General features: G+C 35.0%; 1 protein-coding gene across 1 annotated transcript; it reads left to right on the top strand.

Annotated features, from left to right (window-relative positions):
- Positions 1–7,690: 7,690 nt before the first annotated feature.
- Positions 7,691–9,999, top strand: LOC127086465 (indole-3-acetic acid-amido synthetase GH3.6). Its single transcript, XM_051027228.1, has 3 exons — positions 7,691–8,056; positions 8,153–9,054; positions 9,188–9,999. Exons 1-3 carry the CDS (start codon positions 7,752–7,754, stop codon positions 9,775–9,777), a joined length of 1,797 nt encoding a protein of 598 aa, XP_050883185.1. The 5' UTR covers positions 7,691–7,751; the 3' UTR covers positions 9,778–9,999.
- The last annotated feature ends 11,045 nt before the right edge of the window (positions 10,000–21,044 follow it).

Genomic DNA, 21,044 nt, shown 5'->3' with positions numbered 1-21,044 from the left:
GGTTCATAATACCATATTTCTAACATGCATTAACACTAAAACTTCTATTGCTCGACCTCAGATAATCGTGACTTCTACATAAGTCCAATTACGATTGCTTAATAAATCGCTAAATTTTGACCCAAAAAGACATAGCATTCTAGTAAGTGAGATTGTAAGTCTCCCCCCTTTCATGGTATTGTGTGGAAACTTGGCTTTTTTCCTTCCTTTGGAAGATTTATTGGTTCAAGGATCCATGCTTGTGAATATAGGGTTGAGTGTTCTCCAAAGAATGACTTAAACAATTGAAAAGCAAAAGCAATACTAACTTCTAATCAACTAACATTGAACTAACATTTAATTTCAAGCCATTTACTTTTATTCACTTTAAATTCAAGTCTTTATTCATTTTCCATTATTCATACCATTTAACTTGCTTACTTTAAATGGTATTTTCACTTTGCTCACTTGAGCCATATCTGGTGACTATATTGTGATTGTATATACTTGTTTGTGTTGGTGGTATTTTGACCTTAATGTACATAATAACAACAAAGACTCTAAAAAAGGATTTGTGTGGACTGTTGGATTTGATCTGAGACATTGGACTTAGAATTAGGCAACATTCCCTATGAAAAAAGGACTTGGCCAATACCAACTTGTTTCTAAAACCAAGTGCTTGTGAAGAAAACTTTCATCTGATGCAAATATTAAAGATCCTTTTGAGTTCATCTTCTACATGGTCTTGATGAAGTTGTTACTTTGAACCTGTGTCTAATGCCTATCTCTGAGCCATTCAAGGATTTATGTCATCTGATACATGGGATATCATGAAGAAGATCATGAAGTTGCTAGCTTGGATGTGGCTATCTTTATTTGATGCCTTGCTATTTGTGTATTGATATTGCTTGATTCTAATGTCCAAGGGAAAATTGGGTTTCTATATGACATTCTTGTCTATTGGATTACATCCCATTGGTCAGATATTTTCAACTTTTAACTTTTAATTTTTGCTTAGGATTAGTCTCTTCATCTCCTCCCACTTCTTTAATTTCAAATGTCCCCCCTTTTTTAAAATATTCTTTGCTTGTGTTTTCTAAACTTAGACCTTGTTACAAATCAGAAACTTTGGCCTTATGCCGTTGCATTTTCAAATTCTTTTCTTAATCAAATTTGTAAATAAACTTAACTATACTTGACTTAAAATTTCAAAAGACAAAAAGAACTAACACTCATTCAAACCCTTTTAGGCCTTTTGTGCCTTTGTTAAACTTAAAATTTTGTTAAAAGCAACTCATTCACTTTGAAAATGTTAGCACGAACTACGAGGTTTTGATCCCTCATTTTATGTTGGTACGTAGGCACAAGTCTGAAGGTCTTGTCAAACACAAAAATATAATTAATGAATTCTTCTCTCATCCCCACACTCTATTTATTACAAACATCTTTTATACCAAAACACATGTCCACACAAAAAAGGGCTCCCTAGGAGTACTTAAGACACTTTGAGTGCTAACACATTCCCTCTGTGTAACCAACCCCATTACCTGTAATCTCTGGAATTTTATTATTTTTGATTTGAAAACTTCTTATCTTTGGGTTTTGTTCGTACTTTTCCCTTTTCCCTTGGAAACAATAAAAGCGCGGTGGCGACTCTAGATTAATTGACGATAATTTTATCCATAGCTTGATGGTCATGAATTTACCGCTACAGCAGACCCAGTTGAGGTAGCAACCTATGAGATGACAGTCCTCTGAGGAGGAGGAATTGCAGAAGTTGGAGAAGACTAACTCTGAGCAGCTAGAACAAACTCCATCATGGCAGTCAAGAGGGCAATCTCGTCCTTCAACTCTCGGTTCTCTTGTTCCAAATGTTCCATGATTCTCGGATGATTGGCACGAGTATTGTATCGATGAGTCAGCCTGGCTGAAGCACAGAAGAATAATCAATAAGACATCTGCAGAAGAAAAACCTGTTATGTAAATGATGCATGAAATGAAATTTTTTGTTTGTTTTTATTTTCAAGGAACATACTATTTTATTTGCAAATTTATAATTACAATTGTAACAATTTGATTTACCATAAAAATCTCTTATATTTATATAATTTGGAAGGATTACACTGAGTAAAATTTTAGAAACCAAAATATAAATATAAGAGAAAAGGAAACTAATCATCCTAAGGATCCCCTAACAACAGTGTTAGATGATCTAGCTGCATGCGGGTACTTCCATCGGATGCGTCGGATCTCGAACTCAAAAGAAGTCTTCATCTGAGCCTTCTCGAGGACAAGCTGATCAACAATCTTCTTCCAAGCACCAGAAGGCTGAGACATACTGGAGGAAGATGGACCTTCTGGCTCTCTTTGTCTCTTCACTACTCGGTCTTCAAGAAGTTCAATAAGCGCATCTTTGTCCTTAGACTCGAGTTGTAACTCATCATGCTTTCAGATCAAAGCATGGAACCGCTCTTCCCACATATCCTTCTCTTGCTTCATCTTGGCGAGTGCGTCTTCCAACTCCTCTACATCTTGGTTAGGGAGAGTTGATGGCTCAACCACAACCATAGACATAGGTCTCTCACAAGCATAAGACATCTTCAACTCCAAAGCTCTCTTCTTCACCCAAATAGTGTAAGCTTCCAAAGCTACACAGTTACATGGACCAAGCTCGGATCTTCCTTTCCTATGCACATTATGCCAAGAGTGAATCATCTCCTGCTTCAAAAGTTGGGGATCTTTACCCTCTTGATAGAAAATACCTTCTAACTAAGTGTTATTAGGTTTGTCTCTCAAAGGGAACCCAAATTGACGACGAGCCAAAGCAGGGTTGTAGTTGATTCCTCCTTGTGTACCAATGAGAGGCACATTAGAGAATTCACCACAACTATAAATAATCTCCAAGTTGCTCAATGAAGAATAATACCAAACTATATCATTATTAATGAGAGGCATAAGTCTCTGAGACCACCGTAGACATTGTTTGTTCTCCATAAAAGTAGGCGTCTGAGGCAAGTGCGAAATAAACCACTTGTACAGAAGAGGAACACAACACACAATAGTTCCACCACCTTTAGAATTCCTCAAGTGAAAAGAGAAGTACACATCACCCAACAAAGTAGGCACAAGATTCCCAATCAAGAAGAATCTAATGGCATTAACATCAATAAAATCGTCAGTGTTAGAGAACAAAGCCAAACCATTGATGAGCAACACAAAGATGGCTTTGAAAGCATCCACACTACCGGCTTGAGCAAAGGCAGTAGCTTTCCCAATAAGGAACTCAGAAGTCAACCCAAACATTCCTCCTTTCTTCATCCAATGAGCCTTAATCTCAGACTTCTTCAAGTGAAGAGCTTCGGCTATGATATGAGATCTGGGAATCTCGTCCAATCCACTAAAAGGCACTTTGTTAGAAATGGGTATTCCTAAGAGATGGGCATACTCCTCCAATGTAGGCATAATCTGATAATCGGGAAACGTGAAGCAACGGTAGAGAGGGTCATAAAATTGAACCAACACACTCAAGAGCCATTACACTACATCAGCAGATAACACAGATAACAACTTCCCATGACGTTGTTTGAAGTCCAAGGAATCTAATACAAAAGATGATAGCTTCCTTAGCTCTTTCAAGTCGGGACATCTGAAAATTTACTTCTTAGTGTTCCTTCGCCCATAATCCATGGTCTAAAAATATTTGCAAATACAACCTCAGTTCCTTGAAGTTATTTTTCGTGTGATCGATGTTATGATGCGCATGTATGCATGAATGCAACAATCATAAATAAGGGATCACACACAAGGTAAACAAACAAAGGTCAAGGTATGAATCAAGTCATTGTTAAGATCAATCATCCATTTTGGTGGATTATGGTTTTCACCTTATCAACACCAAAGTTCCATTGATATTGACAAGACTTGATTGGATCAACCAAGAATCAAGGGTTTGTTGTGAGTCACGAGCATGGAGTCAGGTTAAGAACCATCCCAAAGGAGTGTAATAAGGATAAAACCTGTAGATCATGTTTTAAAAAGTTCCCAGAGTCTTAATTCCATCTATCAGATATTACACGTTAGGATGACTGACTCATCAACCCATAATATTCTCAAAAGAAACTCGTCTGAGTGTAGTATCGCGTAACAATTGTTATCAAGTCTGCACCTGAACAGTCTCCGCACTACGTCCTAAATAGGCCAAGTTGGGTTAAATGTTCTATGGTCCTCAACTTCTCGGACCCCAAATTAGAGAAAGCAATGCCTAACCACAAATAACTTATGTGACATCAGTAACTCCAAAAGGGTCTCCACTAATTAGATGGATCTCAAGCCAACTTGTTAAGGACTACTCCACACAAGTTGAACATGATTATACCATCCTCCTATCTTAATTACACTCATGTTCAGGTTAAAACTTATCTCACCACTCAAAGATCACCAAGCACAACAAGCAGATTATATCAGAGAAAAAATATACAAATATATACACATAAAAAAGTAGGCTAACCCCACTGAGGACTACTCCCCAGCAGAGTCGCCACGTAATTTTTGTAATGGTAAATTCATGACCAATAAGCTATGGATAAACTTAACGTCAATTAAACTAGAGCCGCCACCGCGCTTTTATTGTTTCCAAAAGGAAAAGAAAAAAGTACGAACAAAACCCAAAGATAAGAAGTTTTCAAATCAAAACTAATAAAATGCCAGAGATTACAGGTAAGGGGGTTGGTTACACAGAGGGAAGGTGTTAGCACCCAAAGTGTCCTAGGTAGTCTTAGGGAGCCCTTTTTTATGTATGTATGTGTTTTGGTATAAAAGATGTTTGAGAAAAATAGAGTGTGGGGATGACAAAAGAATTCAATGATTATATTTTTGTGTTTGATAAAACCTTCATACTTGTGCCTACATACCAACATAAAAATGAGGGATCAAAATCTCGTAGTTCGTGGTAACAATTTCAAAATAGAGGTTGTTGAATCAAAGCTTGGGCATGAGGTCCCTATTTCTGAGCAAGAGAGGTCTTATTTATAGGCCATGAGATTGATAATTGCACACTTCCATTTTTGACAAAAGTTTGAAAATCTCTCTTGCATGCTTGCATGGGCGTGTGATAGGCCCATCAAGTGATGCACTTAGGTCCAAAATTGAGTCTAAGTCATGCTGAAATCATGTTGTCAAACCATGCATTCGTGTATGAAAAGTGGAACTTGAAACCATCCAAATGGTCCTTCAACTTTAACCAATGTGCAAGTGCCTCATACTTTGTCCAAATGAGATGATTTTAGACTTTTTGGAAAGGTTAGATCAAGAGGAACAACTCATGTTTAACACTTTTTCATTTAAAGCTTGGATCATGATGTATTTTGAGGTGAAAGTTTGGAAAATCAAACATATCAAAACAAATTCTAAGTACCAAGCCATATGTTCACTTCTTCCACCTTGAATAACTTTTTTATGGACCTCAAATGAGAAAAGTTTATTCATCAAAGTTGTAAAAATTTCAAATCCCTTCAATTTGGTGACAAATTGGACCTCATTTGGATTTATCATGAAGAAGTTATGCATTTTAGAAGTTGAGGAAAATCACTTGTTTAATGGTATTGGCCCAAAATGACCTATAATGTTTTCTCTTGGCACATGCATTTTCAAGCTGAATTTGAACTTCCCCCATACATCAAAAGTTAAGTAGACATATTGAATTTAATCATGCAACTTGAATGGCTTTAATATCATAAAAATTGAGCAAGTTATGGTCTTGGGAAGTTGACCTCCAAACTAGGGTTTAGACAAAATGACCTATAACCTTTCACAATAAAAAATGACTTTCCAAGCAAAACTAGCTCTTGACATAAACATGAAAGTTGTTTGGAAAGTCATTTAGAGTAACGTAGCTCTTGGAATAATTTTCATATGACAGAAATTGTAGGAGATAGGGAACCCCAGTTTTGACTAGTTGACTTTCTCTAGTCAACCACCATGAACCAACTTGCTATCTTGATATTCTCTTGACTTTGGGGATTCATCGAGGATCATATATGAATAAGATGATGTAATGTGAAGTATCCCATGAAATATTTGATCAATTGGTGAAGAAACTTGTTGAAGAAGTCACACAAGATACCCAGATGAATTAGGATTTCCAAGGCAAACCAACTCTAAACTCTTGGTGATTTTTTTATCAAAACAACATGTGAAGATCATGGGGATCCATATATGATACTTATATCCAATGTAAACCTTTTCTTGATTGAGCTCCTTGCATTGAGGGTTTTAAACCCTAGATATGAGCTTGATAGAACATAGGTGAGCATACCCACTACCTACAAAAGAGTTAAACTATACATTGACATATTTTTGGTATTTTGGTTAGTAAATGATAAAAAAACTAAGTATGATACAATCAAATTGTGTTTGGTGATCTCTCCTAATGCAAACCCAATTAATTAGGGGTAAGGAGGATGCAAAGGTGTGATCCCAATGCTAATGTATATGATGAGATGACATGAGAGATCTTAGGGTCAAAATTGGGGTCTTACAGCCAAATGGTCAGCATACTCGGTAAGCACTGACCGGTCAATGGGTCCTCTAAAAAATCCTTCATCGGTGTGCACAGAGAGCTCGATCGAAGGAGTTGAAACCTCCATGTCCGCAGTAACAGACGGTCAACAACATCAGCATCTGGCTTGACCACCCGAGCAACCTCCTTCAAACCAACATCCTCAATAACAACTGAATGTGCAACTTCCTCAACCACCATATTAACCACTTCATCAGCAACAATAACATCTAACACCACCTAATCTCTAGGTTGCTCTACTGACTGTATCGATCGGCGTCGAGTGCTACGAGGTGCCCAGAACTGACCCTGCTCGATCAACCACTTCTGGTGTGAACTGGTTGAGGCCACTCGTCTAGCCCGTATATGGGAAGACTCAGCGTCATCACCTTTAGCAGCCCTAGCCTAGTCTCTTGCTCGATCAACAGCTCTCCCTGCAATATGTCGTCTCTGTCTCTATAAATTTCAAAATAATTTAAAATAATTTTACAAAGACAGTGTTGACTTTTCATACGCAATGGGGGATGTCTGATCTAAATGAAGAGTGTCAAGTTAAATGCTCAAATAGTAGTTATAAAGGGTATTCAAGCCTTACAAAAATAAAGAATAAAACCTCTCATGTCTTATTACACAAAGGAGATAGAAAAAGGAGCAATATTAAGCGAGAGATATTAAATAATCGATTTATAATTTCTTAACTAGTACAAAATAAACTTAAAGGTGTCTATATATTTATATAGCAAGTAAACATAATCACGGATCCTCTTTTATGTTTGAATATTTTATTATAAATAGGTTGCGTAGATAAGGAGTATGTATATTCATGTCTATTTGTCTTACTCTATTATTTGGTATGACCCTTATTTACAAGGTTTTTCTAAGTGCCTTATATGCATGCCATTTTGTTTTGATGTTAAACAATATCATCTATTTTACCACCCTATTTCATTTTTCAATTTAAAATGGCAAATGTTCATCTTTACACGTCTTTCAAAAGTTCATATTAAAAATTTGAAGTAGAATATGATGATACCTCTTATAAAAGGTTCATCTTTAGACGTCTTTTAAAAGCTTCATATTAAAAATGGTAAAAGGTTCATCTTTACTACAAGACATGCTTCTCTATGTATATATATAAACCTCTTTCTCATTCATTCAAACCTCACAATCCTCTTATAACTCTTAAACTCTTGAGTTATTTCTCTCTTTATTAACTATGTCAACTTCTCTTGATTATGATGATCTCTTAGAAAAAAGCAAAAAAATTCTTGACTTCATAGAGGATGTTACTACACATGCAGATGAAATCCAAAAGAAAGTGTTAGCTGAAATTCTGTCTCACAATGCAAATGTTGAGTACTTACAAAGACATGGTCTCAATGGCCAAACTGATAGTGAAACCTTCAAGAAACTTGTCCCTATCATAACCTATGATGATATCAAAAATGATATTAACCGTATTGCTAATGGTGATACTTCTCCAATCCTTACCTCAAACCCTATTTCACACTTTCTCACTAGGTGAAACTTGGTTTTGGTTTAGTTGGAAATTTAAGATTATATTTATATGCTAACTACATATTAATTGGCTTGTTTTGGTTATTTTTGGTATTGCAGCTCAGGAACATCTGGTGGTGAGAGAAAGTTGATGCCAGCAACAGAAGAAGAATCCGGAAGAAGATATTTTCTATATAGTCTTTTGATGCCAGTAATTAGTCAATTTGTTCCTGACCTAGAAAAAGGCAAAGGAATGTACCTAATGTTCATAAAAAGTGAATTTAAAACACCAGGAGGCATTAAAGCTAGTCCTGTGCTCACAAACTACTACAAAAGTTCTCATTTTATAAACAGGTCTTCTGATCCATACACAAATTACACAAGTCCAAATGAAACTGTTGTTTGTCTTGACTCATACCAAAGTATGTATTCACAACTTCTATGTGGTCTTTGTCAAAACAAAGAGGTCCTTCGCGTCGGTGCTGTTTTCGCTTCCGGTCTCATTCGCGCCATTCGGTTCCTCGAGAAAAATTGGTCACTTCTTTGCGATGATATAAGAACAGGAACAATTAATCCTCTCATCACTGACACTTCAGTGAGAGAGGCTGTGATGAAGATTCTCAAACCTGATAAAAATCTTGCTGATTTTGTTGAATTTGAGTGTAGCAAAGGTTGTTGGCAAGGTATTATAACTAGGTTGTGGCCTAATACTAAGTATGTTGATGTTATTGTGACAGGATCAATGGCACAGTATATTCCTACTTTGGATTATTATAGTAATGGTCTTCCACTTGTTTGTACTATGTATGCTTCCAGTGAATGTTTTTTTGGTGTTAACCTTAATCCTCTTAGTAAACCTTGTCACGTGTCTTATACCCTTATCCCTACCATGTGCTACTATGAGTTCTTACCTGTTAATAGAAGTAATGATCCTGTGAATGAGAAAGAACAACAAGAGTTAGTGGATCTTGTTGATGTCAAGCTTGATCAAGAATATGAGCTTGTTGTTACCACTTATGCTGGTGAGTTATTTATTTACTATCAATATTTTTTGTGGAAACTAAAAATCTGTATTAATTTCTATCTGATTTAAACTTTTAAAAATAAACAATTAAAATATAGGTTTACTAATAAACATGAGTGTGACAATTACAGGACTTTATAGGTACAAAGTGGGAGATGTATTGAAAGTGACAGGATTCAAGAACAATGCACCGCAATTCAAATTTGTGTGCAGAAAAAACGTTGTTCTAAGCATAGAATCAGACAAAACAGACGAAGTTGAGCTACAAAATGCAATTAAAAATGGTGTCACGCATTTAGCACCATATGATGCAGACGTAGCGGAGTACACTAGTTATGCAGACACAAGCACAATTCCAGGACACTATGTGTTGTATTGGGAGTTAAACCTTAAAGGTTCAACAACAATTCCAGATTGTGTTTATGAAGATTGTTGTTTAACTATTGAAGAGTCGTTTAACAGTGTTTATCGACAAGGTCGTGTTTCGGACAAATCAATTGGGCCACTTGAGATTAGAATTGTGGAGCAAGGGACATTTGATCAACTTATGGATTATATTATTAGTGTGGGAGGTTCAATAAATCAATACAAAACTCCTAGGTGTGTGAAATCTGCACCTCTTGTGGAGCTTTTGGAGTCAAGAGTTATGGCAAAGTATTTTAGTCCAAAATGTCCAAAATGGGTTCCTGGTCGTAAGGATTGGATTAATGATGATAATTGAAAGAGTAATGCATATTTGGATAGATATTATAGATTGGTTGTTGATATATATGTGGTTATGTTTGTATGGATATAAAACTAGTTACTATAATTAGAATAAAGGAATCCATGTTTGTAAGTTTCTTTACAAACTTTGTCTGTCCAACTTTGAGGTGGGTCTTGTCCATGCATATTGATCTTACCCTTTTAATTAATAAATAAAAAACTTGTCTATCTTATTATCCATGGTTGAATTAGTTTATTTTATTATTATTTCTTTCTTCTTTGTTTTCTTTATTATCTAACTATAAGCTATCTAACAATAGTAAGTTCCACCTAACCAGTCAATAACAATCAACTTTTTAGTATTAATTACTTTTTAATTTCCATTTTGTTTTTTATTATGATCCAAGGAATTAAGAGCACTAGCTAGCATGAAAGCTTTTCGCTTTGTATTTTACCTTGTTTGAAATTAATTAACTTATTTGCTTTTCTTTCCGTATTAATTTACTACCTTATTAGAGCCACAATGAAAAAGAAAAAAAAAAGACACTAGAAAATGAATGAATAAAAGAGATCAACGATGAAGTTCCTTTAAAAATTGAAATTTAACGTAGGGGAAGTTTAATACTTGTACTATATCTCTAGAAACCTAAGCTATCAAGATTTGAGTCTAATTTGTTCTTTGTTCACTTTCCTTTTTTTATGAGATCATCCACACATTAGCTATTTGTTAGATTTTGCATTGTTTCTAATTTGAGCCTATTGATAAATAGACATTGATATTCAAAATTTCTTAGAGAACTTTTATTAAGTGAGTATTGTTTGTATATTTTTTTATGATTTTTTTTTTTTAAATCGGAGAAATTTGAAACAGTAGTTTATAGAGTCATCTGATAGGATGAGATACTCACCACTATACTGCAACCTCTAAAAATCAACAAGAAAAAATGCTAACAAGACTCTAAATTAGAATTTTAAAGTTAGTTAGTATTATAAAAAATCCCCAACAACGACATCAATTTGATATGTTGTCGCACACGAGTTAAAAGTGAGTTAATAAATGATAGTATAAGGAATCGACACTCGAGTCGTATCGCATGGACTCTTAGTTAATTTAACAGAAACAGAGAAACGAAGGGGATTTAGGTTTTTGGACAATTGAAAATAAATAAAACTATTATGATTAAAAAATTAATATATTAGTTCGGTAATTTCAGGATTATCATTTTATTATATCGCCAATTCCCTCAACGGATTCAACTTCTATTTGACTATAATATCGATTAAACAAGTGTTATCAATACTATGTGAATTATGTTCCTGATTTCCGCATTAAGCGTGATAGTTAAGGATAGGCGAATTTAAAGAATAAGTTAAGTTAACACGCGATTAGGTTAAAGAATATGCATCGATCAAATTTAATCAATCATATTCTATGAAACTCAAATTAAACAAACAAGATACACACAAAACATTGAAAAGAAATTGAATAAAACTAGATAATATAATAACCTTAAAATTTTGATGAAATTCTGAAATAGTATATTAACCATGTGGTTTAGTCGGCCATGTAATCCAGTGCTCTTCTTTATTTCATAAAAATTGTCTATCTAACCTAATATAAGTAACTCATTTGAAAATCACATATGTATCTAAATACATTTTATATTGTATCAAATTGGATAGTATTCAATAATAATGCACACAACTAACTTTCTATTTCACGGGTCACTATCAGGACAACGTCTATTTTATTTTAATCTACAATTTTTTTTATTTGAGAGACAAATTTTTTATTTTCAAATGTAAATTTTTTTTCTTTCTCCATCTTACGGGTCTCTTTATTATATGATTATTTAATACAATTGAGTTTATATGATTATTGTTTATTTTACAATTAAGTAACACATTATAAATTGACAAGTGTATCTAAAAACATTTTATATTATATCAAATTAAATATCACTAAATAATGATGGACACCACTAACTTTCCATTTCATGGATCACTATCAGGACAAGATGTGTTATAATTTAACCAATAATTGCCTTTAATTGAGAGAAGAATTATTTATTTTCAAATGTTAAAGTTTTCTTTTTTTCTACAATTTTTTTTTCGTTTCAAATTTATATGTGTATCTAAATATATTTTATACCCTATTAAATAAATTTACCTTTGTGGACATACGGTATCTTGCTAGCTTAGCTAATATGGGTCGAGACCAGCCTCCAATTTTTTGTATATAATTCTTTAGTTTATAATACATTTTTTGTATTTTAAAAAAATAGTATTTTTGAAAATCAATAACTTAAATATTTAATATTAAAGATTCAGACTATCCATCTGAAGTTTTAATTAAAAAATATTTTTTCTATTTTTTCAATAAAATATATAATACTATAAAATTATTTTTAAAAAAACTTGAAACACCACAAAATTTTAATGACATATGGATTCAGCTCTAACTATGTCGATATGAAGCAATATTAAATACACTTTGATTTGAAATCATGTCAATATATTGTCAACATATCAATTAGGTGATAGATTAAACAATAAAAAATTGAATAATCTTATGTAAACAACTCAAGGTTGTAGGAATGACAAGAAACACTCCAAGAATTCAAGTTTGATTTATTCTTTCAATCCCCTTTCCTTTCTGCTAGTTTTCTCCTCTCCACTTGTGTGTGATCCCTGCTTTAGGTGTTTGTTGGTGTTTCTGTCTTCCCGTTTTCAGAGTTTTCTAGCTTCTCTATCTTTGTTTCTCTCCCAGTTTTTCTTTCCTTGTTCTTGATTTTCATCCCTCCCCGTTGGGCTCGTCATCTTTGTGCCTCTGTGTGCCCTCCGTCGTCTTACTGAGTGTCCCTAGACTTTCCTCGTGACCTACTTTCATCTCTTGTGGTTGGTTGTTTCTATTTCTTCTAGTGTGCTACATTTCAGGTTCTGCCTGATTAAGTCTATATTTCTTCCTTCTTGGTTTGCCCTGCCATGGAACATATACAAACAAGCACGGGTCATATTCGACAAATGGTCCATGTGAAAAAGAAATGGGAAACAACACTCAAACAATCAAAATTTAGCTATTGTAAAAAAAAGGAAAAAAAGCCTATCTAGCAACAATAACACCAACCCTACTACAATGCCAAATACCATCATGGATCAAGGGGAACATGATAATCAAGATGAGGCATCAGGCCCCAGATTCTTCTTCTATGAAGAGGAGGAAATTCGAGAAACATTGGAACCCACAACTAGCATTCTTGGGAAAATTATTATAGAAAAACCTATCCACAAAAAATCCTTACAAACAATCCTAGCCAGCATCTAGGATTATCATGCAGGAGTGGGATGGTAGAAGTGTTGTCAACAAAATGGATTTCTCAAAAGCCCTAATCTGGGTCCAAATTTAGGGTCTGCCTAAAAATGCTAAAATGATTCAGATGAGGGTTAAACTTGGGGAGGGGAGTTGAAGAAGTTATCAAAACGGAGATCTTTGATATTCCTGACAGAACCATGATTATCAAGGCAAGAATCTACCTGAACACTCAGTCCCTAATTCGTCATTGCTTGACACGTTTATTTCGTTTTGTTGGATTTGTTGATGAGACTTTATTTTTGAAATTTGTTAAACTTCCATTGCGTATTTGCATGACTGTCTGGCTTTTGAAGTTTATGGTTTGCTGACACTCTAATAGTTGGTTTTTAATCAAACTAGTTTATTTGAATGTTGAGTCGGGGAATTAGGGTGTTACAACTAGCATTGATTTTCCTAATAAGATTACTAAGCTTATCATGGTCTGTGTCACCACTGTTAGTTTTTATATCCTTATCAACGGCTACCCCCTGAATACTTCCAACCAACCTGGGGAATTCATCAGGGAGATCCTCTCTTGCCCTATCTCTTTATATTATTTGTTAATGTTTTTTCTAATCTGATTAATAATGTCATGAAAGCTAACACTTTTAGAGGTATATATATATAGCTAGAATGGCTCCTAAAATTTCCCATATCTTCTTTGCATATGACAACCTTATCTTTTGTCAAGCTGAAACTCAGGAAGCTAACACTCTAAAGGATTTGATCAGGAAGTAACAGGATAGCTCGGGACAAAGAATCAACCTCCTTAAATCCCATATGACGTTCAATAACAACACCCGTAATGATAAAGAGAGATATTCACTACATCCCTTAACATACCTGTCATCACCAAAACCAACACTTATTTGGGTCTGCCCACCTCTATAGGAAGATTAAAAGCCAAAATATCCAAATTAGAACCAGACTAAACAGTTGAAAGAGCCAACATCTTTCATTTGATGGAATAACAACTTTAATTAAAGTTGTAGCTCAGCCAATCCCCTCTTATGTCATGAGCTCTTATCTTCTCCCTAACAGCTAGATATTGGTGGTGGGAGAATAAAATACATTGGAATAATTGGGACAATCTTTGCAAGAACATGGCATTAGGTGGCATGGGATTCATAAAATTCAAAGATTTCAATGAAGCTATGTTGGCAAAGCAGATTTAGAGACTCTACATTGATCCTCAATCCCTTGTGGAAAAAGTCTTGAAAGCCAAATATTTTCCAAATCAAGACATTCTAAAAGCTAAAGAAGGTCGGAATCATAGCTATCTTTGGAGAAGTTTGGCTCACAATATTGATATAATTAAGAAAGGCAGTTGTTTGACCATTGGGAGTGGTAAAAAAGTTAACATTTGGGAAGACAATTGGATTCCCTCCTAGTGTAGGTTTAAATTCCTAACACAAATGCCCTTGGGAATAATGAACCGTTAAGTTAGGGACCTCATTGATAGTATTATAAAAAAAAGTCCCCAGCAACGACACAAATTTGGTATATTGTCGCACACGGGTCAAAAGCGAGTTAATAAAGGGTAGTATAAGGAAGCGACACTCGAGTCGTATCGCAAAGACTTTTAGTTAATTTAACAGAAACAAAGAAACGAAAGGGGTTTAAGTTTCCGAACAATTGAAAATAAATAAAACAATTATGATTAACAAATTAATCTATTGATTCGGTAATTTCAGGATTATCATTTTATTATATTTTGACTATAATATCGATTAAATAAGCGTTATCAACATTATGTGAACTATGTTCCTAATTTCCGCAGTAAGCATGATAGTTAATAAAGGCGAAGTTAATGAATAAGCTAAGTTAACACGCGATTAGGTTAAGGAACATCCATCGATCAAATTTAATCAATCATATTCTATGAAACTCGAATTAAGCAAACAAGATACGCAAAAAAAAGGATTGAAAATGAATTGAATAAAAACTGGATAACATAATAACCTTAAAGTTTTGATGAAATTCCAAAATATTATATTAACCTTGTGGTTTAGTCGGTCATGTAATCCTAATGTTCTTCTTTGTTTCATAAAATTTGTTTGTCTAACTTAACGATGTGTTTTAGCTTAATAGCACCAGCCCGAAAAACATAAGTTTGGTCAAAACTAACTAACTAATTTTTATTAAGTCTGAAACTAAAACTGATAATTTTCCTTCTCTGAACTCCAAATTTTCTTCTGATGTCAACATTAAACTTGTATCTTTTTATCTAAACTTTCCGACGCATATTCGCACACGTCAATTAGATTTTTGTAGCTTAAGCAATGATATGCAATGTAAGAAAGTGTCAAAATATAGTTTATTCTAAAAATAAGAAACATAAATAAAATAAAACAAAATTTAAACTTAATTTTAAAAACATATTAAAAGCAAAAAAATTAACTCAAGAAGTTCTAGAATTTTCATGACACAAAGTAAAAAAGTATGAATTAAAGTACATTGATCAAAGACGTTGGTAGAAATCCATTAAAGTGATCGTTATGGGCCTACCATTGGGCATTGTGGTGCAATGCACTACAACGCGAGCGTGATGGGGCGCAATCAGCACCTATAAAAATGTCATTTTTGGCATTTCATTAGTACAACTATTTTTTCCTACTCTTTTTTACACTTTCTACTCACCTTTGCAGACTTGCTAATCATAATCATATTATTGTGGTTTTTCTTTATGGTGGGATGCTTTATCTTACTTTATCATGAAATATCTATTGAGAGACCACTTTAGTTTTCCGAACATTGGGTTTACTTGTCTTTGGAATCTTAATCCAGACCTTTGGCGATTTGGTGATGTTTTTGGCAGATCTTGTTTGGTTTCTATTCTTGTTTGTGTTTTTTATTATTGTTCATTTTATTTTTGAATTATGCTTCTCTTCAATTATCTATCCATTAAAATACATTATCACCAAACTTTCTAATATATCATTTTGTTATTAAAAAGTTGTACTAGCAAAAGGGAATATTTGTAATTAACAAATGCTAAAAAACAATTGAAACTACCTCCTTTTGCCACCTCATTCATTTTCTACTTTTTACTTTTAACTCTCTCACTCTTCCTTTTCTTCTATTAATTCAAATTTCAAATTTCCCTCACAATTCTTTTTCTCACACTTTCTCACTTTCATTTTAACACTCTCTCTCTCTCTTCTCTCTCTCTCCTCTCTCTCTCTCTCTCCTCTCTCTCTCTCTCTCTCTCTCTCTCTCCATTTTCTTTTTAAATAAAAATAACAAAATTTGAATCTCTTTTTAGTTTAATGAAGAAGGGGACATAAAAATACGTAATTTTTAAAATACAAAATTTATCCAAATTAAAACATAATTATTTAATGATTATTGTAGCACCTCAAATTTGCACCCTACCTTTTGTACATTCATTTTCATAATAGGTCATAACATAACATAGGCCATTGCATAGCATTGCATAGCCATTGGCCCGAGTGCAAGATCAACTGACAAATTAGGTCAAACTGGTTAGGAGAATCAGTCAATCAAGCAAGCAAGTGCCATTTTCATTGAGACAAAGCCCTGGGGTTGATTTATCAAGCTCATATGGTCTAAGGATCATTGTGGAGTGATTTGGACAAAGATTGGATGCTCAGAAGTCATCAGTTCAGCTGGATTTCAGCTGGAACCATGGAAAGTCAACTATGGTCAACTGTGGTCAACTGTGCCTGATTTTATGGATTGGAAGATGTGAGATGGTTTGAAAGGCCTCATTCATGTCCATACAAGTATCATTTGGCATATCAAAGACCAAGGTTGAAGATTTGGAGGTCAGACAGAAAGTTTCCTAAAATGGCAGGTGACCTGTAATTTCAGCTGCCCAAAATGGAAACTTTTTCTCCTCAAAATAACTTCATCATACAAGCTTCAAATGGATTTTTGTCCAACATGAAAGTTGAAGATCTTGATCTCACCATTCCAAAAAGTCCAAGAACTTGAAATTCCCATGTATGGTTGGCAAGTTATGGTCCACTCATTTTCCAAAAATGCCCGAAATCAAAGTGCCATAACTTGCACATGGAGTGGCCAAATTGGATGGTTTTTCTTTGAGCAAATCATATTTGATGTGTTCTTTCATAATCCATCATCACATTTTGCCAAAAGCATTCACATAAAAAGGCCATTTTTCAAGTGCACTAATTAAAATCCAAGGGCAAAATGGTCCAACTTTCAAAATATTTGGAATTTTGGCATGGGACTTTTTGCAACAATTTCTAAATATCATTTGTGACTTGTTTGGACCAAAGTTAGACAGAAAAATCAGCTGCATTAAGAGAGGGCATTTTGGCCAAAGTGGTGAAATTTGCACTTAACACTAATTCTCCAATTTTGCTTAATCTTAATTAATTTTGGATTAGGGAGAGGTATAAATAGATAATTGTAACTGTAATCATTAAGCACTAATCATTTTTCAAGATCCAAACAGAAAATCACAAAAAACTCTCTCAATTCTCTCACTTTTTCACACATTGCTTTCACACTTTTTTCATTTCTTCATCAAGAATCTTTCGATTTTTTTGCTTTCTTTGGAATTGTTCATCATCTGCAGGTGGATTGGAAGGACTGTTGAAGGTTAATCGAGCGAGAATCGAGCAAAAACTCCAGCTGCTACAAGCTTGCTCTCACATGGCAGTTACGATTTTCCACGGATTCGTGCGCTCTTGAGCTGAAAGATCATCACCATACACCTTCCTAAGCAACATACTTCATCTGTTTTCATCATTTGGAGTCAAACTCGCGCGGATTTCACATTCGATTCATCAAGAGGTAAGATTTCAATGTCTTCGATTCTTGCAATTTCTATATGGATCTTGTAGATCTTAGCATGTAGGTTACGTTAAACTTCGAATCGTGCGAATCCATTAGGTATCGAGCTAGATATGTTGATCTGAATATTTGTATGTGAATCTTCTTTCGATCGGTTCTTTGCGTGCGTTAACCTTTAGACAAAAGCGTTGCCATATTCGTAATCTACGCTGAGAGACGAAGAGATTCGTATATCACTCGTTAATTTTCGTGAAAAAAAGTTCGAAGCCGCAGCTGGCATTGATGAAGATGATGAGCGCGGGATGAACGTGATGTTTCTGGAAAATTTCACATGCTACAGTACCGTTTGGCTTGGCTGGGAATAATTACTGAAATGCCATCCGCATGTTAATTAATTCATTTAATTCGTATTCCATTTAAATAAATATCACAATAAATCAATCAAAATTATAAAAATCATAGAAAATCCATTTTTAATCCAAATTTCGTGAGGCTTTTTTGTTAGATTCATAATTTTGTCTAGAATTTTATAGGTATGATAACTCAAGTTGTGCATGGAGATTTTTTGCTTGGCCTATGGATCTTTGTCATGTGTGCATTTTTTGTATGTTTCACCATTTTTAACATGAAATACTCATACATTATCCAAATTGAATGAAATTTCATATGATGATTCTTGACACATTTCTGGAGATTTTGGTATATCATTTGTAATTTTTAGACCTCTGGATTGGTAGATATGATTTATTCTTTTTGAGTGTGACAATATGTGTCACATTATGATATGCTGAGTTCATGAATTATTTTTCCATGCTTCCCCTAGGCCTATGGCCCTGATTTTTTGCATGAGATACAATATATATGTTAACTTTCAACATGAATTTTTGTGGATTTAATTGGTCCCTTTTCTAATTGATTTGGATTTTTGATTGCTGTTTAGCATCTTTGGGTTGTTTCTTGTGTAACAAACTTTACATGTGTTGTTGAATGCTCATACTATATCATATGAATGTGAAATTTGATGGAGTGATTCATAACATGTTTAGGTGTAGTTTGGCTTTGGTCCCATCAATTTCTTAATTATTTTCACTGTTTGGCATGTGATTGAAGTTAATGCTCATTTTGTTACCATGTGTTGGCTTGCATAATTGTGTCTGGATTTCTTGATTTTCATTGACCTAATTTATTTTGTCCAATTGAGCTGAAAATTGACATGCTATACCTTGAATGTGTCCTGTTCAGGTGTGAATTTTTGTGGAATTAATTGAATGGTTTTGGTATGCTTTTGAGTGAGATAGTTCTGTTTGGTCAATTGAAGTTGTAAATTGCATGATTGATGTTAAATGGTGCATAAAATGAATATGGTGAATGATATGAGCATGGGATCAATTGCATTTGCTTTTGAATTGTTTTAATGTGATTTTGGGTGAATATTACTTGCTGTTTAGAATTTTTTATCCCTTTTGGACCCTAGGCTTGGCCTAGTGGTCTAGTTTCTCACATTTGGTTTGGATTTTCAGGTTAAAAGTGCAAAAGGCTTAAGGAGAGAAATGGAAATTGAAAATTGAATTTGTTTGATGTTTTCCACTAACATGTCTTTGTTTTGTAGGGATTGATGCTTGAGCTTGAGCTTATAGCTTGCACTTGTGTGCATTAACTTGTGTTGCTTTGTACAGATTAACTGATTAACAATTTGCTGTTTACTGTTGGTTTGTCTGAGTACTGATGATACTTGACTGATTTCAGGTACATTTAGTTGCTTACAGTTCTTTAAGAACTTGCTTGCTGCTGCTTGGTTTTTAAACCATTTGAGGTAGGACTTCTATTATTCATGTAGTCTGGAAGACCTGGCCTGTTACTTGGCCAGGCAACTGTCTGAAGTCCTCCTTAAGAGGCGATGTTTGTGGTTGTTTACATTTGTGCCCAAGCAAGTGAAGACCTCTATGAGGCAATTGGCGGAACCCAAGGGATATGCAACCTATCCCCCGCTATTCTGTTGAGTCGTCCCTCTGCTCACACCACTGTGTTGATGCATTGGGACACAAGCCCAAGATCTTGTATAGTGTACAATCGAGTCAGAGTCTTGAGCGTAGAAGGGTCCCTCCATTCTGGACCCACGCTCCTTTGTCTGAAGCTCTCCCTGGTCAGGGATAAGAGCTGTGAAGTCTAATCTTCACTCACCTTTCATCAGCTTCACCTTAGCCCCTCAATGGCAAGGTTAAGAGCTAACCTTACCCCGATACAGAGGCTTGTTTGTCGAGGTTGATATGACCCCTCGACTAAAGCCTAGCCCTGATGTTTGAGCCCCTTGTTGGTGTGTTTATTTCATGTTCTATATGTTTGTGTGGTGTGATTGTATCCCCTAGGTTTGCTAGACTCCGCGTAGTCTCGTTTGCATGTCAATTAAGGTAGCACGGTTCCTTCGTATAGGACTTCCTTTCTTGCTTGAGCTTTCCTAAAACACAAACAAACACTATCCCCTCTTAAGGATACGTCAACTCCTTCTACTACAGGTGAGTAAGTCTCCAAAGGTCGAGCATCCGGTAGATTGCGTAGTGACGTTGTCCACCTAAAAAACACAAACCAACAGGAATAGTTTAGCCGAACTACGGCAACTCTGATTCTCATGTCCAGATGAGATACGTAGGCACGAGATGCGATGTCTTGTCGAGTTTGACTAACAACTAACACTAATGCTTTTCTCTCGCCCTCGTTGCGATTGAGACCTCCCCTTTCTCTTGCCCTAGTTGCAATCGAGACCCTTCTTCTTCCTGTGTCTTGTTGTGTGCTTGGAAGCTGATGTAAGTCCATCGAGTGGCATTCGGGTTCCAGTGTTAGTGCGTGTTTTTGGTTCGGATGCTGATGTAAGCCCAATGATTGGCATTCAGGCTCCACGTTTGCCTTTGCCTGTGTTTGTTTGCGTGCGTGTTAGCCGAGCTACGAATGCTCTGATTCTCCTTCGTCCAAAGGAGATACGTATGCATAGGATGCGACATCCTAGCGAGCATGTGTCGTTCCCCAGTCCGAACTACTTTGACTCTGATGTCTATGCCTGATAGACTAAGTAGGCCCAGGATGCGATATCCTGCCGAGTCAGTATTGTTTGTTTTCTTGTGTCTCCTTCAGCCTGTATAGATGTTTATTTG

This window comes from Lathyrus oleraceus, chromosome 5 (genome assembly GCF_024323335.1).
Source record: "Lathyrus oleraceus cultivar Zhongwan6 chromosome 5, CAAS_Psat_ZW6_1.0, whole genome shotgun sequence".
Classification (NCBI taxonomy): Eukaryota; Viridiplantae; Streptophyta; class Magnoliopsida; order Fabales; family Fabaceae; genus Lathyrus; species Lathyrus oleraceus.
This window is presented reverse-complemented; position numbering and strand designations above follow the sequence as displayed.

Excerpts from the sequence above, each read along its gene's own strand:
- LOC127086465 (XM_051027228.1), top strand. The coding sequence starts at position 7,752 with ATGTCAACTTCTCTTGATTATGATGATCTCTTAGAAAAAAGCAAAAAA. Across the intron at positions 8,057-8,152 it reads ATTTCACACTTTCTCACTAG|CTCAGGAACATCTGGTGGTG; the intron begins GTGAAACTTGGT and ends TTGGTATTGCAG. Across the intron at positions 9,055-9,187 it reads TGTTGTTACCACTTATGCTG|GACTTTATAGGTACAAAGTG; the intron begins GTGAGTTATTTA and ends TGACAATTACAG.